This window comes from Anolis carolinensis, chromosome 6 (assembly GCF_035594765.1).
Source record: "Anolis carolinensis isolate JA03-04 chromosome 6, rAnoCar3.1.pri, whole genome shotgun sequence".
Classification (NCBI taxonomy): Eukaryota; Metazoa; Chordata; class Lepidosauria; order Squamata; family Dactyloidae; genus Anolis; species Anolis carolinensis.
The window spans coordinates 59,257,559-59,284,782 of record NC_085846.1 but is presented as its reverse complement, the minus strand read 5'-3'; the positions used below and the strand labels follow the sequence as shown (position 1 = coordinate 59,284,782).

At 39.8% G+C, this 27,224-nt stretch overlaps 1 protein-coding gene across 14 annotated transcripts in view; it reads right to left on the bottom strand.

Annotated features, from left to right (window-relative positions):
* Nucleotides 1–27,224, bottom strand: part of pde1c (phosphodiesterase 1C) — a 436,419-nt gene that overhangs the window by 201,119 nt on the left and 208,076 nt on the right. Inside the window, exon 1 of one of the 14 annotated variants that reach the window (XM_062957321.1) lies at nt 8,246–9,985. The exons of the other annotated variants lie outside the window; for them this stretch is intronic. Coding sequence (XP_062813391.1) covers nt 8,246–8,346 — 101 coding nt within the window. The 5' untranslated portion in view covers nt 8,347–9,985. Of the gene's footprint in view, nt 1–8,245; nt 9,986–27,224 lie in introns of those variants that run through there. 14 annotated transcript variants of the gene reach the window in all.

Here is a 27,224-nt window from a genome sequence, read left to right as displayed (position 1 = left end):
TATATCTTTCTTCCTCTGCTATTTGCATTTTATTCCTCTGAGTGCATGCAAACAGCCATTTACTAAAGTGAAAGCCATTTAAAGTAATTTTGTGCAGATATAAGGAGTGGGAGAATTTTGTCTCCCAAGTACTTGATAATTAAACTAGATACCCTTGTTTGCCTTTAGGCCTACACTGCATCTTATTCCCAATCTAACAAAATCCTAAACTGTTGGTTGCAGAAAAATGCTTAAGCACTGAGAATACAATGCATTGTCGAAGGCTTTCATGGCCGGGATCACAGGGTTGTTGTATGTCTTTCGGGCTGTGTGGCCATGTTCCAGAAGTATTCTCTCCTAACGTTTCACCCACATCTATGGCAGGCATCCTCACAGCCTCACAGCCTCTGAGGATGCCTGCCATAGATGTGGGCGAAACGTCAGGAGAGAATACTTCTGGAACATGGCCACACAGCCCGAAAAACATACAACAACCCACTGAGAATACACTTTCTGCCTGCTGGTTTGAGAAGTGATTAAGAAGTATCCTTGAAGTAAGATTTGAGAATCCCAGATATGAAAGGTGTGAACCATAAGTGTTCCTCCTGTTCAGAGAATAAGTGAGTTTCTGCTTTTCCTTCTGTAATGAGCAGCAGTAGAGGAACTGTGAACATGTACTCAGCATGATCTAGAAATCGTCATTTGTATGGCTTTGTAAATCTGTCAGTTGTCATAAGAAAATTATCTTTAGAAGCAAACATGAAGTTTGTTAAGTACACATTCCATCAAAATGCATTGCTGGATAGCATTATGTTCAACCACCAAGAAATGAACAAAAGGAATATTTCCTATTATTATAGACTGAAAACACCAAAGAGGGCACCACAGTTGAAGGGAGATGTTGACAAGCTGGAAAGCGTCCAGAGGAGGGCGACTAAAATGATTAAGGGTCTGGAGAACAAGCCCTATGAGGAGCGGCTTAAAGAGCTGGGCATGTTTAGCCTGCAGAAGAGAAGGCTGAGAGGAGACATGATAGCCATGTACAAATATGTGAAGGGAAGTCATAGGGAAGAGGGAGCAAGCTTGTTTTCTGCTGCCCTGCAGACTAGGACACAGAACAATGGCTTCAAACTACAGGAAAGGAGATTCCACCTGAACATCAGGAAGAACTTCCTCACTGTGAGAGCTGTTCGACAGTGGAACTCTCTCCCCGGGGCCGTGGTGGAGGCTCCTTCCTTGGAGGCTTTTAAGCAGAGGCTGGATGGCCATCTGTCGGGGGTGCTTTGAATGCGATTTCCTGCTTCTTAGCAGGGGGTTGGACTAGATGGCCCATGTGGTCTCTTCCAACTCTACTATTCTATGATTCTATGATTCTATGATTCTATGAGGGCATAAATGTCTACTGACCACAGATGTCTGCTATAAATCAATAATAGTGCTTTCACATTAAAAGGTGTGAAGTGCATAAATGACAAACTCCTACTGTTTTTATAAATGTTGAAAAAGAACAGAACCAAGATTTTAATTCTTGATCCATTTCCTTGGTTAATTATTTGAATTAATTTCAACATCAATTAAGCAAACTTCAAGTTCAAAAATGAAGGAGCTGTATAAATGACTCTGGCTATGTTACTTAATGATTTAATGGCTGCAAAATCAAGAGTTGACTGGGAGTATGAATTAGCCTTTATATATTAAGCATTAAGCACCAAAAATAGAATATTCTATCTGTTTAGATTACCTCAAAAGCATCATAATGTGGGTAGTCAAGACCATACTTTCTGTCATAAATTAGTTTGCACACATGGCCACAAATGGTCAAGTACGGAGTTACCCAGAGATGAAAAACTCAGATGAACTCCATGTGTGAACCATTACTTTGCCTTGGAATTATAGCCTGCAGTAGTGGACATTTTGTTATATTTTGTAATCTTGCTTAAGAGGAAATTTTATTTTAACACCTTTCTTTTGGGAGGCACACAATTTTTCTAATGTTCATCTCAGGAAAGATGTTCACCTGCCCTTGGAGAGAAAGTAAGTCAAATAATGTCATTTTGTAGGATCACTAGACAGGCTAAGGTGCACCCTACATTCAAGAGTTGACATCTTGAGATGGATGGCAGCACATTTAGATTCGAAAATGTCACATTCAGATACCTAAATAGCAGTAAGGCTTTTAAAGCTTTAAACCATGTGGCTCTAACACCTGCTGTTGCTTAACTCATGGGTTAGGTTTTAACAAGTGCAAAACCTAGAATGCCCTTCTGGAGTAGTATAAATAAATAAATAAAATTTATTTTTAAGCCGCCACCATCTCACCAAAGGGACTCGAGGTGGCTCACAAAAAGCACACAATAGTGCTGCAACAAAACAGCATACATTTACATAAACAATGTACGTTTGAATAAAAACAACATATATTTACATAAACAATGTACATTTGCATAAAAATAACATACATTTACATAAAAAACATATTAATATAAATACTGCCAATTTAAAATCCAACAGACGCAGAAAAGCTGCAGATAAAAACAAGCTGTGTACTGTCTCAGCCTATAAAATGCTAACATAAATCAGTCACTAGGTCCTCAGGGTTTCGTGATTAAGGTCCTAATCATGGCCCAAAGGCTTGTAGAAAAGGCTATGTTTTCAATTGTGTCCAGAAACCTTGGAGGGTGGGGGCTAACCTCTTTAGGGAGGGCATTCCAAAACCGGCGGGCCACCACCAAAAAGGCCCTTTCTCTTGTCCCCACCAGCCATGCTTGAGACAGAGGTGGGACTGAGAGGAGGGCCTCTCTGGCAGATCTAAGAGCTCATGCCGGTTTATAGGGGGAGATGCAGTCTCGGAGATAGGTTAGACACAAAGCATATAGGGCAACGGTTCTCAACCTGTGGGTTCCCAGGTGTTTTGGCCTATAACTCCCAGAAATCCCAGCCAGTTTACCAGCTGTTATGATTTCTGGGAGTTGAAGGCCAAAACATTTGGGGACCCACAGGTTGAGAACCACTGGTATAGAGTATAATACACCCATCTAACCCTACACACCTCTCTAGGGGACTTTGCTGACAGGACAATACTGATTTTGTTTCTCAGTGACTATTTTTTATTTTCTGCCTTCTTATATGTCTGTATTATTTATTTAGTGGGGTATATTTTTATTTTGTGTTTTTGTATCAGCTAGATGCTGACATTTGCTTTTCCTTCATTAACTGTGACTTGTACTTCATGAAATGTGAGGTATAAACTATATGAATACATAATCTCATCTCCACCCAGTCACCAAAAAGTTTTGAAAAATCAGAGTATTTTACAGAAGACCAGAAAAACAAAACCATTACATAATGGTAAATTTTATATCAGTTAAAATCTCAACCATCAGCTACGATACCTGATTGTTGGCTGCAACTTCTATACCTTGGAACCTTGTATGCCATGTAACTTTTGAAATTTGGACTGCTCCTGGACTACGGCCCATGAATTCTGGACACAAACTCAGTGATTGGCATTCTGGTTTTTGGCTGACTCTGGGCTGAACACTTGGCTTTCCCATTTTTTGTCCTTGCCATTTGTACCTTGGAAATACCCATGGACAAACAAACCATTTGATCAGTATTAAACTGTAAAACAGCTCTTGAACTATAAAAAGATAGGCAGAAGTGATAATATTTAAGAACCCAGAGGTGTTTCAAAACCATTTCATTATGCTGTCAAATGTTCTTGTTGCACATAGCAATAGAATTAATATGCATTTAGAGGAGTGGTGAAGTATAGATACATCATGATTATATAGATCTCTAAGGTGGATGGATGCTTTGCAACATGAGATACCTTGCAACCTAAGTTGTGTAATAGATTTCACACAAGTCACTTTTGTTCTGGCACTGCTGAAATTTCATAACATTATGTTAATTTTCAGGGAGGAACAGTCTCTTATTATAGTAATATTATACCTATCAGCCATCAGAGTTGAAGCATTATCTACATACTTACTGTGTAAAGTTAAAGAAAAAATAGGCTACGTATGAACTTCAAGCCTATCTAGTCCTCATAATAGCAGCCTTTTGCTCTCCTTAACTTGGGAGCTGAGAGAGGGGGCTTAAAACTGCAAAAAGTTTCTTTATTTTAGAAAGGACCTGGGGTGTAGCTATTGGAGGGTGGGGGCAAAACTGCCTCCTACATCCAAACATTTCCCTTAATTTCCAAATAGCATTTCAGTCACTTAAAACTTCAGTTGACAATTTGGAAATACAGTCAACTTATCCAAAGAAAAGAACCAAAACTGCCAAGCAACTGCAAGCCCAGAAAATACAAAAATTCTAAGTCCCATTATAGGCAATGGCAGAAATTTGAAGACTGAAGGAAATTTTGATTTGAGAGAGAATACATATTGGGGGGGGGGGGCAATTTTGCCTCCCTATATCTATACTCCTGAAGAGATACCCAAAATCATCCCCATAGGTAGGACTAAGAAAGATACCTGCCTGAATTAGTTCAGTCAAAGAGTGGGAAAGGTCCAGTGGTCAGGCATTCAGACTTATGTTGGGGCACAACAGCTCCTCTCCCTAACAAAACCAGAAGAAGTGAAAAGTCTACTCGTTATGGGGAAAAGATGCTAGGGATATCTATGACTTATTTTAGTGCAAAATTGGAAGTTATACTTTTTTTCTTCACAGCAATAGAACTTCTGCATGGTCTCGGAGGAGCATGGAGGCCTCAAAATAATCACAGAGGCACATGTAGCTGTCAGGCCAAAGTTTGTGTAGCAAATTCTGAACTAGATGAATCAATGGTCTGATTTTGTGTATAAAAGTTTTCTTAGTTCCTAATGCAATGGGTTCTTTTTCCCAACCTACTTATACCCAGTATCCCTCAAGTATCCATACAGAGAGACACAAGAGATAATCTACCTTAACGTAGTTGCCTCTGAGCTAAATTCATTTCTAGAATGGAGCAGAACTTCATTTCTGAGTCACAGCAAATTCAATGTATCTATCCAGAGCCCATTAAGAGAATGATAATTTACACATTTGGAAAATAAACAGACATTGCCCACCAGTGGTTCTTCGCTGGGGAAATGTGGTAGAAAAAGAGGAGCTATGCTTGCTCACGCCTTTAAATGATCTGTTGCTTGAGTCATCTGGGAGTGTCTAGCTCAGTTTGCTCTTTGTCCTTCAGGCGCAATTGGCTATGTCATTGCTTTTGGTTCCTGCACTCAGTTTGTGTCCAGTAATGATGATGAGAGGGTTGACAGCCAAATGATATTGTACAGAAATGGCTTGGGACAGAGTAGTTCATCTCTGTGCCTTTGGGGGAGCTGGGATGAAAAGCATCAAAGGTTCCTTCCAGGCATGCAATTTTGCAATTAGACACTGATTACAGTCAACCTGTGATCAAGTGATGTTCAATCAATTCCAATTACTTGGTAAGCTGCCTGCTTTGAAGTAATACCTATATAACATAGAGGCATTGTAGTTACCTGGCTGTGAGAAAGAGCAGATTTTGAGCAGATTTCAAGCTTTATGCCATCCTGTTGTCCGTTCTAAAATGTTCCTCAAAAGCAGTGAAGAAGAGTTACAGGTTATTTTCAAATGTAATTATAATGTGTTTATAAGACTGGGCAAGATGTTATATGGTCTGATTCAGCATTAGGTAATTTCCTATGTTTTTATGATGGGAGGGATAGAACAACCACATTGGGAGGCAACAATCTGCCCACCTCTATAATAACCCCTGTGGATGCCTGCTTTGAAAGCCAGGATCATTCCAATGGATGGCTGCATTGCATTTAGAAATCCACAACTATAGGGGCAAAGCTAATTGTGCAGTGCCACCCACCAACCCAGTACTATCCTTATTGATGACAAGTTGCCAATCCTGCAGGGAAAACCCAAACAATTGTCCTAAAAGTCTACAACTGGATAAATTCATGGAAGGAAAAATCCCGCAACAGGGATGCAAAGAGCAACAGACATACTGGACACAAGCCCATGAGAGAGTAAAAAGCATATCTGTTTACAAGAGCAGGATTGCCAAAGTTGCTTTTCAGCTCCAACCCTTTAAGTTTAATCAATAAACTCCAAAAATAATTTTATATAATGGCCTGTTATGGGAAAGAGGACAAAAGAAAACACTAGTCCATGTATACAATCTTTACATCCTGCCCACTGCCTTTTTAGTAGGTCTTGAATATTTGAGATTCTCTGTGTGCTTTTTTCCTAGCCCAAATCCAAGATTAAAAAGCATAAAATACATCAGCTTGAGACAAAACACTGAGTTCTTCTGGTAGCCCAAAATGAAACAATTTATTCATACAGTAGCAATTCTTTCCATATGAATATAAACACTTTACATGCAGAGCTGATTTGTGCAATAATGACCATTCCTACTACTACTCCAGAAGCAACTCAAGTTGCTCCTGACACACACACAAAAAACTACTACTGTTAAGCTAATATTCTTTTGCCAATGTGTTTTGTTTTCCTTTCTAAGGAACCGCTCTCCAGAGGAATAATATTATGTGAAATTATGTGCCAGTGGATGGATATATTAAATATATTTGGACAGGGCTGTGTGGTTTTCGGGAAAATGTTGCTTGAACTTTTGCACTATTTCTTTATATAAGTGTAGCTATTTGTTTAAAAATGACAGAATGTTTTTGCTTACATGTGGGAGATTAAAAAGGAAAGGAAATTGAGAGATCAACTACAAAATACGTATAACCCAGAGCTCAGCCTGTACATGGCACTCCCTGTTTGTAAATAGTTATGTCCCCAGCTGAAATACTTGAAAACATCAGGATCCAAATACAAAACATCTTCTAGAAAGAGATTGCCACACTCCAAAGTAAAAGTTACAATTTTGGAAGTCTGCTTTTCAGTTCTGAAGATACCCAGACTATTAATGCAGAATTCAAACAAATTCTGAGCGCTTATTCTGTGATAAATTATTAAGTAAGATATAAGCTGGACCCTTGGATTTGCCTACCTCATCTTCAGTTCAGGCAGAATCAGATCAGAACTTTCAAGGCTATGATAATTGTGTAGATTATTATTATATAGCAATTTCACCAACAATATTTTAAAATAGCACCACATGTTTAAGAGAATCAAACACAAAATTTAGATATTTAAAATCAAGGATATTTATTGTAAAGAGCTATCCTGTTTGGAATTTAATAAGAGACACCTGTTATTTGGGTTGATTACATTTCTTCACAAAACAGACTCCTAGCAATGATCCTCAGAGTGATGCCAATTCATCCTGCTCTTAAATAATTACAATGCTTTCCAAATAATTCAGTGTCCAAACACCAAGTTAAAAATATACTCTCCCCTGCATGGGCTGAATGATTGCTTGATATGCACATGTGGTTTCCTGAAAGGTGTTTGGAAAGAGAAGCTGGGAGTCAGGTTATGTTTGGATATGTACTATATTCTTCTCATTCCTACAGGAATCACAATCTGCTACATTAAGATGAAGGGAGGAGGGAGAGACATTATGTTCTGAACATCTGGACAGATGCAGCTTAGCATGCTAACAGTCTCTTTAGGATTGATCAGAAATGGAATAAAGCAAGTACTGTACATGCATTAAAGAGATTTAACATGTCTAATAACTCCTTGTCATATATATATATGACACATCAGACAGAAACAAGAGATGCATACATGGAACAAAAAAATACAACACCTTCCTAAACTACTGAATCATACTTTTTCCTGTTACCTCAACCTTTCCCCTGTCATGCACTACTTTCAGAGCGGCACAAATAGTGTTCCTTTGAAAAGTGGAATTAAACAAATACAAACTGAATCACAAGCATAAACATGAAGCAAGCTATGCTTGAAGTTCCTGCCATTAAACATAAATTTTGACACTGTCTTTCTCAGCATTTTTCTGAGAAGCTTGGGGAGAAGGGGAGCAGACTGTACCCGCAAATACAGAGAACTATGCATATTCCTGGTTTTTATAAGGTAGAGATGTGACTGGTTTTCCTTCGCGACTGCATATTATAGCATCATTGAAATATTTTGTTCTGAATTACTTCTTTTTCCACTGTAACATGCAATTGAACCAGAGATAACACACTGGGCTTGTTTTATCCTTTGGAGTGACTGGAAGTTGCTAGGTATGCAGTAAGCAGGTGTAAAGGACATTGGATAGTATCAAAAAGCACATGGAAAAAACCTAGAGACTAAAACAATATCACAGAAGCTAGAGGAGAGAGAGGGGGGAGAGATAAAGTAATAAACTTTTACTTACAGTCCTCTGAGACGAAGCCATATCTTCTCTATTTGTTCCGGCTGCAGGTACTTCAAAGAGTTGCTCTCAAATTCTTCGATTTCCTTTGTCGGAGACTCCATCGCTCGATATGGTTCACTTGGTTAAAGCTTCGAAAAAATAGATGCGTCCCCAAAAACATGCACACGGTCCACGTTGGTTGTAGAGTTTGTTTGTTTTTTAACACTGATCAAAAGCAGCAAACATTTTTCCCTGCCTCTTAGTGCTCCTGACTCCCCCAACCCTTCCACACTTTGATTAGAAGGAGCGTGTGCAACCGGCAAGAATTCCAGGTGTGCACTGAGAGAAGTCGTGGTGAAATGCCATGCTCCTCAGAGTGATGGACAGGATTACAGGCTGATCTCCAGATTGAATGCAACCCCAGATTTTTATTTTTATTTTTATAAGCCAAAGATACAAGCAGTAATACCAGCTTGAATGATCTTTACCACTGTGAGGGAGGGTGGAGCAGAAAACCCTGCTGACAATTAAGCTGCCTGGATGGGAGGCCCGAAAGTATTGGCAGATCTACAGTTCCCAATTATACGCCTTGCTATTTGCTGGACCCTGCGCCTTCCTTGCTCTCTGCTATGAAAGGCAGTCCTCATTCCTTCCAGGACTGAATCTCACTCCCTCGTTCTCTTTTGGCGACACACACCCACAAATGCCCTCCCCTTCTCGTGTTCTTCCACTTACCAGCCGCTTTGCTGACAGGCAAGGAAACCGACAACTGAGGAAAAAGTCATCTTTCAATTCAAGTCTGGCCAGCCTCTCTGTGTGTGGCTCTCACACACACACAGAGGCACATACACACTTTTTCTTTCATGCAAAAGCTCACAGAACTATAGGAAAAAGGAAGGATAATCCCAAAAGGGGGAGAGGCCAGCTTCAATTAAAATGGAACAAGCAACGGAGTGAAGCAATTTCACTAATGCACCTCTGCAAAAGTCATCTGTCTGAGTATAGCTAGTGTTGCCTTCATGAGACAGAGCCAACAGCAAAGAGAGAAGCCACAGTGTGAAACTAGTCTTTGATGGATAAAAATTAACTAGCAACCAAGTTACCATGAAATAGATAGCTAACTGCTGATAGAATAAAACATAGCCAAATAAGTGTAATTAAAAGAAGTCAACCCATGAAAGAGGAATCATAACATCATAGCTACGGGATGTTTTCAGTAAAGAAGACAAATATCTGTCGAATGTGATTCCAGCACACAGTTTCTGTTTCAATGTAACAAACTCCACTGGATGATCCCGGTGACCTGCTGTAATCGTGTTTTTCTACAGGTTTATGAAATCTGTAGATTGTGTTCTGTAGGATTATTTTAGCAATTTTAGTCTGCAGTGTTACTAAATACTTTACAAATCCTCAGTTGTGACACATCTGCCAGCGAAGGATTATCCTGTGTCGATCTGATGAAGCAGACTTGTCCACAAAAGCTTACACTATAATTAATTTATTAGTATTTAAGATGCTGCAAGACTCTTTGATGTCAGTAACACAGTAACATGATTCTATCCACCAAGCAGAAGTGATGTTGTTGTGATCCAAGAGATGTTTCAGGGATCCATCTGTACAGTTTACAGTTCCTCCACCAAGACATTTGGCTTATGGAATAGAACCTCTTCTCAGTTGATATTAAGTACTCAGATGGAGGCCCATAGCTAGAGGAAGAAGTTTAAGGGTTCAAACACCACCAACACCAACACCACCACCCGCAAAATGTGTCAGGTTAAAAAAAAAACCTGTTTTACTCATGAATAGATAAACCAGTTAAAATTTATAAGTAAACCAGGTTTTTTTAACCTGATTTTTTTTTGGGGGGGGGGGGTGTTGAACCCTTGACTGCCCCCTCTGGCTAAGGGCCTGTTCAGAGGTGACAGATTCCAAAATATAGGTCAGAATACAATGGAGTTGTTCTGTTGATGGAGTTGCTTCCATCAGCAGAACTATGGAGTAGTGGTGAAGTTGTGTTTCATGAGACCCTCATACACCATATAATTATAGCACTATCGTTCCACTTTAACTACAAAGGCTACATCTGTAGAATAATGGGGTTTACTGTTTGATAGGACACTGGAGCACTCTTACTGAGAATTCCCAGCAATTCTCCTTTGACTGCGAAGTCCAGGATTCTGTAACTGTAAGACTCTGTGTAGCAGGAGAGAGCCTTTGGATGATGCCGAGAGCTAGAGATGAGATGGGAAGGAAGGGGACTGGTAAAAGTCATATTGTGTTGCCATGTTTGGACTTAGGTCACAGAATGTGTACTCCCCTCCCCAATTTATAAAAGGTACTTTCATTTATTTTCTACGCTAATGTACACAAGTCTTCCCCTTCTACTCATGATCAGATTCTTAAGATGAATTCAAAAATTTATATGGAGCAAGTATGAATTCATTATATTTCAGAAATATTGTCTTTATACAGTAAGGAATGTACATAAAGAGAAAAATGCAGCATGATGAATCCACCTTGACAATAAGTATGTACAAGATTGCAATCAGAAATCCAAAAAATCTTCCATATGTCAAGAAATGGAAGGATGGAGATGTGGGTTAAAATGGAGTAGTGTGTGAAGGAAATTTAAAGTAAAGAGAAGGAAACAATTCTTAAGTAGAGATGGAGGGGAAGATATATATCCTCCATGGAACTTCACTCACAGTAACCAGTTTCCAAATTTCCCATCAGCCAGATAGGAGCCTTCTCAGAACATCTGGGCCGGTTCCATGTCCTCCCTCCACACTTTATCCAAAGAGTTCTCACTTGATTCTTATAAAAACACACAGGAAACACCACAATAATTGAAGAGTTTTTTCCTCCTATATGAATCTGTTCGCTCAATGTGTTGTTCACCATCAGGGACTTTCCTATGCATGTCACCACTGAAAGAGATGTTTATTTGCCGGGAATTTGGAGGGGGGCCTGGTTTCTAGTGACATCCCAATTCTAGCTCCCAATTCAAGACATCTGGATGGTCATCTCATTGTAGACTTTGAGGATTCCTTCAGATAAGACTTTTGCTGTGCAATTGCACTGCTTTGAAAATGGAGGTTTCTGGGAGGTCTTCAATTTACAAGCCTCTCAAGTTTCTCCCATCTTTCTTGAGCTCTTACCTTTACAAATAAAATGTATTAAGCAAGAAAGGCAGAGTAGCTGCACAGTGGTTTTTAATTGTGAATAGTGAAAGCCTTTTTTCCTGCCAACACCTTTAGGCACTTTTAATTAAAGCTGTTTCCCAGTTTGCACTCTGGCTGGTTACTTCTTTCTCAGATTTTAAAAAAGTTGTCCATCTTTAGCTTTTGCCTTGATGCTTTTTAATGTTGTGATTCCCCCTGTGGTCTCTTTTAAGCATTAAAAGGTGGAATAAAAATATATGTACAAATAAAAACACACAATCATGCTGCTCCCTTATAATGATGTCATTGTCCTCTGAGGAGCAGCGAGAAGTGCCGCTGGGCAGCAACCCTCACATTAGGTACGACATGGCAAAGAGATTTTCTTTTTCTGTGCTTGTCTAATAGCACTTTGCTTTATTAACTCACCTGCTAAAATTAATGCCATGAACTGCTAATTTCAAAGTCACTTTATTGCTTCCTTGTAATTGGATTGCAAGCTTTGAGAGCTGCACCCCTATTTTGTATCTTTCAGAACAATACCTAGGCTTTTGTATAGATAAGTATAAAATTATGGTTCCATCCTATAGGATACTGAGATATACAGGGCATTTGAAAAAGAACTCCCTATTCACCATTTAAATTAAATGGTGAATAGGAAGTTCTTTTTCAAACACCCTGTATATTTTGGCAAGACACTAGAGCTCCCTGGCTTTTTTTTCATATCAGGAGTGACACGAAACTGCAAGTTGCTTCTAGTGTGAGAGAATTTGCCGTCTGCAAGGATGTTGCCCAGGGGACACCCGGATGTTTTGATGTTTTACCATCCTTGTGGGAGGCTTATCTCATGTTCCCACATAGGGAACTGGAGCTGACAGAGAGAGCTCTCTGGATTTAAACTGCCAACCTGATGGCCGGCAGTCCTGGAGGGACAAGGATTTAACCCATTGCGCCACCGGGGGCTCCAGCTCCCTGGCTGAGAATACTACATACTGTTCCCTGCATATATCATAGGATGGAGCCATCACAACTGCTATATTTATATAATGTGTAAGGGCCACTACTCAACATAGTCATTCATCATCATCATCATCATCATCATCATCATCATCATCATCCCTGAGTCTCCTTTGTAGAGAGAGAAAAACGGATATAAATAAATATAATCATCATTACCATCATCACATCCTCCATCCCTTTCCCCTTGATTCATCCATCGCTCACCTTGATCATCTGGTTCCCCTAACTCACTAGGCATGATATCACATTAGCTTTTTAAAGCGGGCTCCCGTTTTACTATCATGTGGCTGCCCCCCTGCAGAATTCTGGGAAATATAGTTTAGAGCAGGGCCTTTGGAATCCTCAGCTAGAGAGGTCCTCAGCTTCCCTAAACTACATTTCCCAGAATTCTGCAGAAAGCCACACACTAGCAAAGCAGGAGGACCTGCATTAAAATGCTGATGTGATATCATCCTAGGACTTACCTACCCTGCAATAAACAGAGTTATCCTTTTAGGATAAGGCTGTTCGTGATATTAAAAAAATAATTCTGTCAACTTCATTTCCATTTATTTATTAACTATTTTACAGCATTGATACCTATTAGCCAATCTAGAACCCCTAACTGGAGAAGAACTAGCCTCACTATATTGCATAGTTTTGAACGGTCTTTTATCCACCAGCCCTATCCTCAAAATCGACTTGCACCAGTCCACCCACCTGTGACCAGGAACAGATTATTACTTCAGGTTCATTGGTTTACTTTTATGTTTTGCCATAATGTTATTGTTTTATTCTGCTATGTTTATTGTTTATGTATTTTTAGTGTGTTATATACTGTATTAACTATGTTGATTGGGCTTGTCTCCATGTAAGCCGCCCCGAGTCCCTTCGGGGAGATGGAGGCGGGGTACAAAAATAAAGTTGTTGCTGTTGTTATTATTATTAATAATAATATTTTATTAAATGTGTGTACATGTATGTTTTCAAGCCACCTGTCAACATAGAGTGACCCCATGAACTTCACAGGGTTATCTCAGGCCATTTCCTTTCTCTGAAATACAATAATGGGAATACATTACATGACTTTCCAGAGATACCCGAAATTGTGGATAATAGTGAACCCAATTCATTATACTGGGACCAGAGACATACCACAGACTCACACTGGAGGACTTAGGCATACATATAAAATCTTTCAGGGGAAAATATTAATTTAAGTATGAGTAACTGAAGCCATAGATATTGAATAAAGATGCTTACAACACCTGGCATTCGTTGATGGTCTCCCATCCAAATAGAGGCCCTGCTTGGCTTCTACTGTCAGTCAAGATCTGGAGCCTTTAGGGTATTTATAGAAAGAACAAAACTAATTCTGTAATGACAGACCAATACAGGCTCTAAATATCTGAAGCATGCATAATGAACCAGCTAGGACAGATAGAACCATATTATTAGAAGAAAAAATATCCATCAGCAGAAAGCCAAATACGATAATTGGAATGGAAGCAGGACAGTTTCAGGTGATATAAATTATCCCAACATCATGCAACAGGCAAGTAATATTCAATTTTATTTTAGTAAGAATTCATAATACAAGACCACAATCAATTTGATGTGTGCCTTCAAGTCATTACTGATTTACAGCAAATCTATAACAGGATTTTCTTGACAAGATTTGTTCAGATGGGGTTTGCCTTTGCCTTCCTCTGAGGCTGAGCAAAAATTTGAACTAGGTCTCCACTACACTACACTGACTCTCTGAAAGCATCAGTAGAATTCACATTAACTCAAAAAATGTCTCTATTATAGTGAGCCAATTTTCTTTTTCCGCAGTAATTCATAACAGATTTCTATTCTAGAAGGAAGCAAAGACTGTCACCCAATGAGCAATAGAACCATTAGACACCTAGCAAGCTATTAAAGAGGGAAAATTAAAAGAAAGCACAGAAGGATATCTAAAATGCACAAAACCAAGCTTTTTTCCATTACTAGACAAAATATAGGTAAAGGTTTTCCCCTGGCATTAAGTCCAGTTATGTCTGACTCTGGGGGTTGGTGCTCATCTCCATTTCTAAGCCAAAGAGCCAGCGTTGTCCATAGACACCTTCAAGGTCATGCGTCTGGCATGACTGCATGGAGTGCCATTACTTTCCCACCAGAGCGGTACCTATTGATCTACTCATATTTGCATGTTTTTGAACTGCTAAGTTGGCAGAAATTGGGGCTAACAGCAGGAGCTCACACCACTCCCCAGATTCGAACTGCCAACCTTTCAGTCGGCAAGTTCAGCAATCCAGCGGTTTAACTCACTGCGCCACCAGGGTCTCCAGACAAAATATAGCACATGCTATATTTACAGGCAGTCCATGGGTTACAAACATCCAACGTACAAATTACTCATAGTTAAGAACAGGGGTGAGACAACAGAAAGTGAGATAAATCTACCTCTAGGAAGGGAAATTCACTCCTGAAAGAGGGGAAAAGTTGTCTCTACTGAAGCTTTATCGTCAATCCTTGTTTCTACAACAAGCTATTTTTTTTTTCAAAATGCAATTATCACAGGGACAGAAAGTGAGGTGAAATCTTCTGAACAGGGGCACAGATAGCAAAACAAACATCACAGGGGTGTTAACCTCTCCCTATGCTATCTAAAGATTTTGTGTGTGTGTGTGGCTGGAGTTACACTTAAAATGCATGACTTACACACAAATTCAACTTTAGAACAAACCTACAAAACCTATCTTGTTCATAACTTGGGGACTGCCTTATCAAATTATATAAAACCGAGGTTAAATTATTTAACTTCACTAGTGGATTATTATTGCTCCTTAAAAATGCAAATGGGGATATAGTGGTATAATGATGTTTTTTCACATCCATACCATCAAAATTCCAACACAGTTTTTGTATGTATTTTTTGTATGTGTGCACTTGCTTTCTTGCATAAGAGTCACATTCTGCAACACTGAAAAATATATATAAAGTAGGAGTAAAACCAAATAATGTTGCATTTGACAACACTAAATGTGGAAGAGTGTTCTATTCGAGCTCCACACAAGAGGAATCCAAAATTCCTTTGGAATAAAAAAAATATTTACAAAAAAATAAAACAAGAGGTTGGGAAACAGAAACAAACCCAAGAATATGGTTAGATTTTATATGTGAGGAGAAACAGAGCATGGCCTAATACAGGGGTGAGAATTATGTCATCTTTCAGATGCTGAACTGCAGCTTCCGTCATTCTTCATCATGGGCTGTGATGGCTAGTGTTGTTGGAACACGTGGTTAAACAATATCTGGAACTTCTTCACATGGACTGAAATTCGGCGGCAGCAATAGTTTTTTTTGCACTTTCACCACAGAGCTGCCAGCTCCTATCACACACAATAAAAGTATTTCCAGAGTGGCTCCATGGCAAAAATGCAAAACAAAAAACAAACAAAAAAAACACCAAACAATTGCCAGCGCTGAAAAATTGCCAGTGGTACACAACAAAAAGCTTCCTGTCTTTCCATAAGGAAAGATGGGTTGGGCCAGCTTAAAGAGGCTTCCACCCATGTGATAAGGGGGAAGTTGGGACGGTGTGGGCCACCTCTGGCAACATGAAACCCAAGCTGAGGAAAGAAGAGAGAGTGAAGAGAGAAGCCACTAAAAATTAGATGCTTTATCCAGGAAGGGAACTGCCTTTGGCAGAATAGTGCCATTTTTCTTACTGGCATGATCTGGCCTTTCAAGGTGGGTAGCTTGCTACTTACCCATATGTGGGTAAGTAGCAACAAATAAGAAGAATTACCTGTAACCACGTTTCTTCAAGTGGTGATCTGTGAAATTCACACATTCCCACCCACTGTTATCATGCCTCTTCTCCTTAACTGCTGACCATAGCGGCTGGGGAAATGAGACTTGGCCCTGCCCACAGCTACTTATACAACATGGGAGGATAATAATAATAATAATAATAATAATAATAATAATAATAATAATAATAATAATAATAATTTTATTCTTATACCCCACCCCATCCCCCCGAAGGGACTCGGGGCGACTTACATGGGGCCAAGCCTGGACACAACAATATAAAAACAGAACAGTAAACAAATCAATCAACAATAAAAAAACATCAAGCATCAATAAAAACAGTCATAAAAAATCACATACAAAAATAAATGATAAAATCATGGGTTAAATTCAAAGGATCTGGGCCAAAGTGCAAAATATGTCGAAGTCATCAGGGAGGGGTGGTTACCCAAGCTGTCATAGTCAATTAAAGTGCCAATTATAATCCTGGGGAAGGCATACACGAGGGACTACTACTGGGTAGGCAACAGGTCGATCCTACAGAGATCAGTCAAAGGCCTGTTGGAAGAGCCAAGTTTTCAGGCTCTTCCGAAAGGAGAGGAGGGTAGGGGCCTGCCTGATCTCCCTGGGGAGCAAGTTCCAGAGCCGGGGGCCACGACGGAGAAGGCCTTCTCCCTCGTCCCCACCAACCGCGACTGCGAGGGTGGTGGGAGCTAGAGGAGGGCATCCCCTGACGAGCGAAAAGATCGTGCAGGTTCATAGGGGGAATTGCGGTCTCGAAGGTAGGTGGGTCCCAAACCATTTAGGGCTTTGTAGGTAATAACCTGCACCTTGAACTGGGCTCGGAAAATAAACGGCAGCCAATGGAGCTCCTTAAACAGTGGTGTTGAGCGCGCCCTGTAATTTGCTCCAGTTAGAAACCTGGCTGCCGAGCGTTGTACTAGTTGTAGTTTCCGGGCAGTCTTCAAAGGCAGCCCCACGTAGAGCGCATTGCAGTAATCCAGTCTAGAGGTAACTAAGGTATGGACCCCCATGGTCAGATCTGACTTCTCGAGGTAAGGTCGCAGCTGGCGCACAAGTTTTAATTGTGCAAAGGCCCTCCCAGCCAAGATGGGCAGGACTACTGCCAAAATGTTTCATTCTAGAGATCTAGAAGGTTCCAAACTGTACCGTGCATGCACGGACAAACCTGTATGTGCAATTTCACAGACACCACGGAGAAGAAATAGTCAGGTCTCCCTTAAAACCTGAACCCAGTAGGCTTGAGGTTTGAAGTAGCTTAGGAAAGAAGGAAGAGTGAAGGGAGAAATTGCCAGGTCCCTCTGTTTAAAGCCTGGACCCAGCTGGCTTACTGAGGCTTAGGCTTCCCTCTGTGTGATGTGGGGGAAACCTGGATGGTGTAGGGCATGGAGCAATAGGACCCCATGCCTCCTGGGTGGGCACCGCCGGAATCACCTCAATTCGCAGTGAGACTCAGCGATTCTGGCAGTGCATGTGAAGAGGTCCCTGGAGGTCTACAAGATTCTCCCCCAACCTCAAAACATTTTCTTGTCTCAATTAGAGTAAAGGTCTCATCACACTATCGCATGGATCCACTTTAAATCCAGTTTCTGCCTTCTGCAGAATTCCGGGGCTTGTAGTTTAGGGAGGGGCCTTTAAACTGCTCAGTCAGAGAGGTCCTAAGCCTCACCAAGCTACACACTCCAGAATTTTTCAGGAGGCAGAATCCGTATTTAAAATGGATCCATGCTGTAGTATGATGAGGCTATATATCTACTGAATCAATTGTTGAATTATATGCCATTGATGCAATGAGCTCATGCGATTTGGGATGAACTTCAGGTCCATATTTTCATTCATCTCTTTGCACAGACCTGGGAACCCACATTTCTCAAGTGCATCTTTGGGGTAAAAATGTGGGTGACCTGTCACCCCATAATACATTTAGATGGAACACTGCTTTTTTTTTTTTTTTTTTTGAAGTTTAGTAATGTTGTCACTGGACACTTCCTTTGCTAAAATCTTGATAGCTTCAAATAACCTTTTAACACTAAGAACCAGGGCCGGGCTGTGGCGCAGGCTGGTTAGCAGCCAGATGCAATAAATCACTCTGACCATGAGGTCATGAGTTCGAGGCCAGCCCGTGTCGGGGTGAGCACCTGACAATTAAAATAAAAAATAGCCCCTGCTCGTTGTTGACCTAAGCAACCCAAAAGATAGTTGCATCTATCAAGTAGGAAATTTAGGTACTACTTATATGTGGGGAGGCTAATTTATGACACCATAAAAATCATCCAGCCGTCGTTGGAACGAGGAAGTTGCCGTTGCAGTGGATGATGAAGCAGCTGCTCCCCCTGTGGCCGGAATCAAGCATACCCTCAGGAAGCTGGAAGCTGTAGAAGGTTTAAATTGCCTCTGAGACTGTCTCTGTCTTGTTCTATGTTTATATGGCATTGAATGTTTGCTTTATATGTGTACAATGTGATCTGCCCTGAGTCCCCTTCGGGGTGAGAAGGGTGGAATATAAATACGGTAAATAAATAAATAAGTAAAACCACAGCAACTTCTGTGCCCATCTGTCGGGGGTGCTTTGAATGCAATTTCCTGCTTCTTAGCGGGGGGTTGGACTAGATGGCCCTTGAGGTCTCTTCCAACTCTACTATTCTATGATTCTATGATTCTAACTTCAAACTTCAAAGATGTCATGTGATTTTTCCCTAATAAGGGAAAAGAATGGCAAACTAATCATTTTTCTAGCATCAGACCAAGCTTATCATAACACTGTCACGTTTTCATGATGTGCCAAAGGGACCTCACATTCTGATAAAAAGTTCTTCATGGTGAACATGATTGAGAAACAACAGTGGGAAGATATTTAACAAGGAGAGGCAAGAAACAGCTTTACTTCATAAGGAACATATGGAGTTTGGCTGGGGAAACATATCTTACAGATGCAACTCCTTTTTCAGTTGGCTGTCCTCTTGGGGACATCAGGTTCTGATGCTCACACTGCCTTATTATAAGCATCTTGTGTGTATCTTAAATTCCTTCTTTGGGATGATTAAACATGAATTGGATTTATTTAGCATATGGTCAGTTGACCTCCCCTTGCACTAGCCATTGGCTTGTGGAAAACAAAGATTTTATTGGCAGATGATGATGATGTTTTCTCTCCACAAAGGAGACTCAAAGCGGCATAGAACAGTTGCTATTTTCTATTGGTTAATTTATGTTTCTTTGACAATGTGTGGATGGGACCTCATGGAGTAACAAAATGCAAAGAAATATTCCTCACCCCTTCTTGCATTTTGAGGTGCAACTATTGGGCTTGATAGCTTCACAGGACTCCATCAGTCTCATTCACATATTATTGGAACAACGTGTGTCCAGGCACAGGGGAAAATCCAATTATATCACCGAAAGGTTGCTTTAAAATGGGCAGCCAAATACAAAATATGGAGCTGCCAAATATGAGGAGGGAGTACATTTCTACAGGAAAATGTGTATAGCAAGTCATCCAAAAGTTGCTGCTATTACCTTCCTTGGCTCAGCCTTGTCCTGTTTATTCAAATTATCTGGGCACAAAACCAAAACAAGAGAGACAACAACAACAAATTCAAATCCTTGTGGTAGGATTTATTACTTCTCATGCCACATCAAGCCTTGCCTTGTAAAAACAGCAATCACACTCCTAAACTTTATTTCAACCAGAGATCGCTTAGTCATCCACATAGCTGGAAGAAGACATCTCCTCACTATTGTCTCTACTACTATTCATGAAACTCCCTTCCTGCAAGATGTCTGCAGTATAATCTTTTGTGAGATTCTAAGGAACTGTCATTGATGAGTCTCAAATAAAGTTTTCATGAGGTGGTATTCTATGGGAGAAAGTGGAAGGTCAAAGTAAAAAAACAAAACAAGGGGAACCAGAATAAAAAAAGACCAGAAATCATCATCCAGGTGGGAACATAATAGTTTTAACTAGTATTGTGCACAGTATTTGTTTCATCTGTTTCATTTGTGCATTTGTTTTGTACTGTCCATTTGTATGCACAAAAGGAAAGATGCCATTTTCAGACAAAACAAAAGGTGACACGAAAGAGAAAGTTGCACAAACACCATGCTTTGCTTTCGTTTTCGGGCCGTGTGACATCCACTCCTACAAACTTCTACCTCATGAGGAGGAGCTGATCCTTGGTCAATCAGAGGCCAAGGAAATAGTGACATGGACTTAACAGGGAAGGTATATTAGGGGGGGACTGCCCCTAAAATTGCACATTTAACAGGGAGGGTATATTAGGGGGGGGCTGCCCCTAAAGTTGCACATTTAACAGGGAAGGTATATTAGGGGGGTTTGCTCTCTCTCTCCACTTGGTTTGGTTTGCTGGTTGCCTTGCCTTGCCTTTTGCCTTGCCTTGCTGCTCCCTTGCCTTGCTGGTGTGGGCACTGGGAAAAGATTTAGGTTTTATTTTTTGACTGGCTGCTAGGTATATATTTAAAAAAAAATATTTGAAGGGGCTTGGATTTTTGAAGTGGTAGGAGTGGGTTTGGCTGGGAAGCATGTGTGGAGCTTTTCTTCTTTCTTTCTAGTGTAAAACTCCCTTCTTCCTCCTATTTTTTAAAAAGAATAAATAAATTTCAAAGGAAAGAAATTATTGGATTTTCCTTCTCTGTTTAGAAATCAAATCTCTCTCTATATATATAACTGGCCCTTGGAAAAACTACTCTTTTATTTCTCCCTATCTCTCTGTATTGCCTGTGGCTTGGTCATCCCTCTCCTTTGGGCTGTATAGAGAACAACTACAATAGGATAGTCTTATTGTATAGATTACATATATTTTGAAATCAAAGATATTTTGGGGCTCCTGTCTCTGTTCAAACCTTTAGTCTCTCTCTAAAACTGGCCCTTAGGAGAACTATAACTATTTTCTCCCAAGGGTATGATTTTTTTGGGGGGGGGGGGGGGGGTTCAGACACAAGGCGAAAATCCAATTTCATAGAATCATAGAATAGTAGAGTTGGAAGAGACCTCATGGGCCATCCAGTCCAACCCCCTGCCAAGAAGCAGGAAATCGCATTCAAAGCACCCCCGACAGATGGCCATCCAGCCTCTGCTTAAAAGCCTCCAAAGAAGGAGCCTCCACCACAGTCCGGGAGAGAGAGTTCCACTGCCGAACAGCTAATTTGGATAGGTGCCCCGTTTTCGGAAGTGGAGACAAAAACGAAAATGAGCAGAAATGAATGAAACTAAACTAAACAAACAGTGATTCCATACAAATGCACACCACTAGTTTTAACACACAATACTGAGAACTGAGAATTCTGCTAGGGCTGCCAGGAGTTGCAATCTAACAATATCTGGTGAGCTGTATCATTTCCACTTCAGCTCTAAGCAAATGAAAGTTAAGAAATCTGTTAAGTTTTAGTGAATATCATATGCTCTAATAAATGTCTTTAAGATGTCACTAGACATTTCTCAATTTTTACTTCAACATATTAATACAGCTATCCCTTGCAGAGGTGATGAACCATATACCTTCATGGTCACATGGTTGTGAATACATTTTTTTCCATAGTAGCCTGATCTTGTAAAATCTCTAGTAATATAAAACATTTTATTTCCATCTGAAAGTTACATTACATTTTCCTTTGTTTCCATTTCACCAATTCAAAATTATGACTCATTCTATCACAAATGTACTACGAGAACAGCAGCTTTCGAACACAATTGTGGGTGTTTTGGGGACCTGTTTAAAATTTTATGATATGAAGGAAAGGCAAGCATACTTTTCTTACAAAGAAAGCTTTTGCCCTCCAGGTATTGCTCTTACTTTGTGCCACATATATCAATACACCAACTGTAATCATAAACCAAGGAAGGAAACCTCTGGCAATAACATCAAAAAGCACATTATTTCCTCAAACAACGAGGCATCATGAAACAAAAGGCACTAAGTGTATAAACCATTTCTACCAGTCACATGCTATACCAAGAGTACACACATGCATGCTTTATGCATTACTACATAGCTTTTTTTAAAAAAAGAAAATCACCAGCATGCAACATTCCAGGAATAAATGTCAGTCACTCAGTCACTGTAAGTTATGTGAATGTGCAAAACTGCTATTTCAGCTTTTCTAAAATCCACTGGGTTTTCATATAATTTAATACATAATAGTTCCACTATACAGTTTTGGATGAGAAAGCTCTGCATCCAAATCTACACTCAGTCATAAAACTACCTGGTAGCTTTGGGCTATCTGTTGATTTTTTTTCCTTTTAAAACTAAAAAACTGTGAAAATCATAACAGTGTAGCAGAATAAAAAAGCTACAAACTTTTTCAAAAAATAGCATTAAAAAAAAAGATGAGCAACCATTGTAACCAATTCATGAGGTTTTTAGACAAATGGATCTAATTTACATACGTTCTAATTTTTATAATGTATTTTAATGATGTATTTTTATAGTTTTAATTGATTATATGTACTGTTTTTGTTTTATTATTATGTTCTTGGCATTAAATGTTGCCAACTGTTGCAAGCCGCCCTGAGTCCCCCCAGGTGAGAAGGGCGGGGTATAAATGCTGGAAATAAATAATGCCAACCACACAATCATTAAAACAGCTCACAATCAAGAGCAAATGAAACAGAGTGGAAAATGAATAATTCAGTGCAATTGGTTGGAATAACATAAATCATGAACAGAGTTGAAGGTTTAAACCATCCAGGTCATAAAAAGGTTTTTAGCTTCGACAAGATCATTAACAAGAGCACAAAACAAGGCTCTCTTGACAAGCACTCAGACCATAAAGATCTATGAAGAGCTTTGGAAATTGTGAATGCTTATAAAGCCATACTAGCAATGGAGTTTTTGCCTTTGCAGACATATTGCATGCCCCTTGCAGCACCAGCTAACAACATTGATGCTGCATTCTGGAGGAATGTATAGTTTCCATCTAAGGAATAAGTTAAAAGTAGTGGGTGTGATTCTAAACTAACTCATTTCATCTTCACAATGGCCCCATGTGTTCTATTAGGCAGAGGTTGTGCGGCTAATCCATAATCACCCAGATAGTTTAAATGGCTGCACGGGGATTTAAGTCATGATGTCACTCTTATTGACTGGTGTGACTTCTCACTGTCAAGCTGATTTTCTGCATGCAAGTTACTTGCATGTGGGTCCTAATGAAATCAGTGACTTCTCGTGTTGATTTTAGTGGGACTGAAATGCAGCTACATTCATCTCTAATGCCTCCAATGCCATCACCAAATGGGAGTAGCCTCACAGTGCACTCCATCAATATAATAAAATCAGCCATTCCTCAACATCCCACCACCATATTTCTAGTTGGCGTCTCATTTGTGAGTTGGCAAACGCTTCCGTACTTCACTAAAATTAATACTTCCAACTACATTATATTCTTCTTCTTTTTTCGCTCTTGCCTAGAACACTGGAAAGTGCACTTATCCATCCCACAAGTTAATCTCAGAACATTGTATTCTTAATGGATGCTAAGGCTTTATGCAAGCAGGAGTTAATGCTCATAAATGAAATTCACAAGCTGAAAAAGAAAATAATAGGATACTATTTCTGCTGAGCTCCTTTTTAAAATGCTTTGCCAATTAATCAGACAGACTGAGGCAAACATGTAACAAAGAGACAAATTAATATAGCATACTCACATGTTCCATGTAGTTAGCACACTTATATTTTATTTATTTATTTATTTATTTATTTATTTATTTATTTATTCAAACTTATATGCCGCCACTCCCCTAGGGCTCGGAGCGGCTTACAAGAACCGGCTAAAATCAACAATTTAAAAAACATTTTAAAAACATCTTTAAAAAAAACATCTTAAAAACATCCTAACAGCACCTTTTAAAACATCAGCAACAGAACTCAAAAGCCTGCCGAAACAGGCTTATAAACTGTACAGATTAGTTATGGTCAGTTCTGCTGTTAAATATTGTGTTAAATATTTTATTTTGCAATAATCTTCAGCCTCTGTGATCATTTCTAGGCTTGTTCCTTTCAACACTGTAGAATTAATGACATCACGTTAACTGCCATGGCTCAGTGTTATGGAATTCTAGCAGTTGTTTTATGAGATTTTTCAGTCTTTTCTCCAAAAAAGTGATAGGGCCTCACAAAACTACAAGTCCTGCAGTTCTACAGCATTGCACCATGGCAGTTAAAGAGGCATCAAATTTCAATACTTCTACAATGTAGATGCACTGTGAGATTAGCTAAGGCACCTTTCATATATTAAGGAAAATACGAGTCTTATTTATCCACTGTAGTCCACTTTGAGGTTGCTAGACAGAGAGACTTTCAACAGCATTCCACTCAATTCTGGTAGAATTCTCTTTCAGACCTTTGTGCTGAGCTACTCCAGGTCCAGTGTTCCCCACATCACATGAATGAAGATATGGAGGAGCCACTCTATATAGATCAGTGGTTCACAACCTTTGATCCTCCTGGCGTTTTAGACTTCAGCTCCCACAATTCCTAACAGCTGGTATATGGCTGGGATTACTCAGAACTGAAGTCCTAAACACCTGGAGGATCAAAAGTTGAGAACCACTGATAAAGAGTTTGAAAAAATTAGATATAGAATTGCAATACTCAGAATTCAACAAACAACATAGCCATATTGCCTAGCAGTTCTTAGACTTGTAATCTAAACAAGTAACTCTATCAGGCCATGTATGTGCAACCCTACTTTTGGTTTCACATGTGCATTCTGAAAAGACCAAAATGGTAGGGCACAGGCTGTTGAGCAGCTGCAATAAATCACTCTGACCATGAAGTCATGAGTTCGAGGCCAGCCCGTGGCGAGGTGAGCACCCGTCAATAAAAAATAAAAAATAGCCCCTGCTCGTTGCTGACCTAGCAACCCGAAAGATAGTTGCATCTATCAAGTAGGAAATAAGGTACCACTTATAAAAGTGGGGAGGCAAGTTTAACTAATTTTTGACCTAGAATGAGGAAGTGCCATCAGAGTGGATGATGAAGCAGCTGCTCCCCCCTGTGGCCAAAATCGAACATCCCCTCAAAAGAGGGTTAAATTGCCTCTGCTTGTCTCGATCTCTGTTTGATGTGTTTATGGACATTGAATGTTTGCCCTATGTGTGTATAATGTGATCCGCCCTGAGTCCCCTTCAGGGTGAGAAGGGCGGAATATAAATACTGCAAATAAATAAATAAATAAATAAATAAATAGGAGAGAGACATATGACTAAGAACACAGGATAAACACCATGGATCCAGTTTATGTTAAACTTTAAAAAAAAAAAAAAAGGAAATACCCCCTTTTTAAAGAACTACTGGTGCAGATGACTCTGACTAAGACTGGACAAGAGCAATAGATTTTCTCAGGAAGAAGAGGTGGAACCAGACTTCAATTAATTCTTTCCCTCTTCAGACTTTTTCCTCCCTAGCGACAACTCTGTACAGTAATATCAGTTAGTTGCTGTGAAGTCCGTTTATTTAAAGCAGGAAAATAAATAAGAAAATCTGGCATTGATCGATGAATGTTTTTCTGACACGCAAACTAGCACAGAGAACAGAGAGTACTTCACATCCCAGACAGCCAATCTGTTTGGGGGTTTAGGAGTCCCTCCCCACTTCCCACCTCTGCCCAATAAGTGGAGGCTGATCTGTGAGCAGTATTTGGTGGATTCCGGCAGCACTAGCAGTATTATGACAATGCCATAGGCAAAAAAAAGTACTGTAGTCACAACAGCATGTTACCTATGTTTCACAAATTAAATATTTCAGAAGACAAAATAGCCCTTCCCCATAACAAATCAAGCCTCCATTATTTCACTGGATAAAGGTATTGTGAATGAGTGAATAATTCATTTTCTGCACCCTTTTATACCAAAACAGCTTGTGATAACTATGAAGATCCAAGGAGCATCAAATTTCTTACTAAAACTGTGCATTTATAATATCTTTCACATCAGCTTCATGCGATGGTAATGCCATGATAAGCCAAGCTACAAAATATGCTCATTATCATGCAACATAAGATCCTCCTTTTATGAAAAAATAAGTGCAAGTTCCCCAAATGGAATTGGGATATGCACATTTATGACCTCATCACACTTACCTAATCAATGTCCTAGGATGTTTCCACCCTGTCTTGGGGATAGAGCCCCATGCTAGCCATCGCAAAACATCATGCAACTTCCGTTGGAGGACCTGCCCCCAACTGGAGTGGAAGCACAATAATACGGGAGGCTTCATTTGCAGGATGGCGACGCTTCCCACGTGTGATGGGGAAAGTGTCACCGAGAAGGAGCTGTATGCAGGATGACAGACTCGCCTCACTGGCCCTCTCTTTTCACCGCAAAGGTTGGGAAAGTTTAAGCTCCTGTTTTTTATTTAGGAATGTATAGAAGAGAAATTCGAGTTTGAAAAACCAGAAGGGAAACTCAATTGACACCAATGCAATATGTTTAATTTTTTGAAGAAAAAAATAATTACACATAGAGTGACAAATATTTAGAATCAATTCAGGGAGTGAGATACACCTCCAATTCGCACACTGGTATAAATCCATATGGAAATCAATGTGTGACCACATAGCGTGATCTCATAAGAAGTTAGTTCTGGATCACAGAGAGGCAGTTCCATCTGAACAATAAACATTTGACTCAAATGAAAATAAATCATAAAAACACCAGAAGCATCCCTGTGGATCACACCATAACTCCATCTTGCCAAATTTTCTATTTTCCATTTTGTCTAACTAGATGACTTGATTAAGCCACAGATATCGCTGGCATATTTCCAGAACTGAGACCAGCATGCCAGATAACAACTGGCAGTCCGATCCTCCAGATTTTTCCCTAAGCCCCTCTGAAAGCCATCTAAAGCAGCAGGCATCACAAACTCAATATCATTCTAGTTCTATTAGTTTAACATCCTCTCAGACGCAGACTGTAATCAAGTACATAAGCCAGTATAGAGTAACTTAGGGCACATCTGCACTATGGAACTGACATATTTTTTACACTACTTTAACTGTCA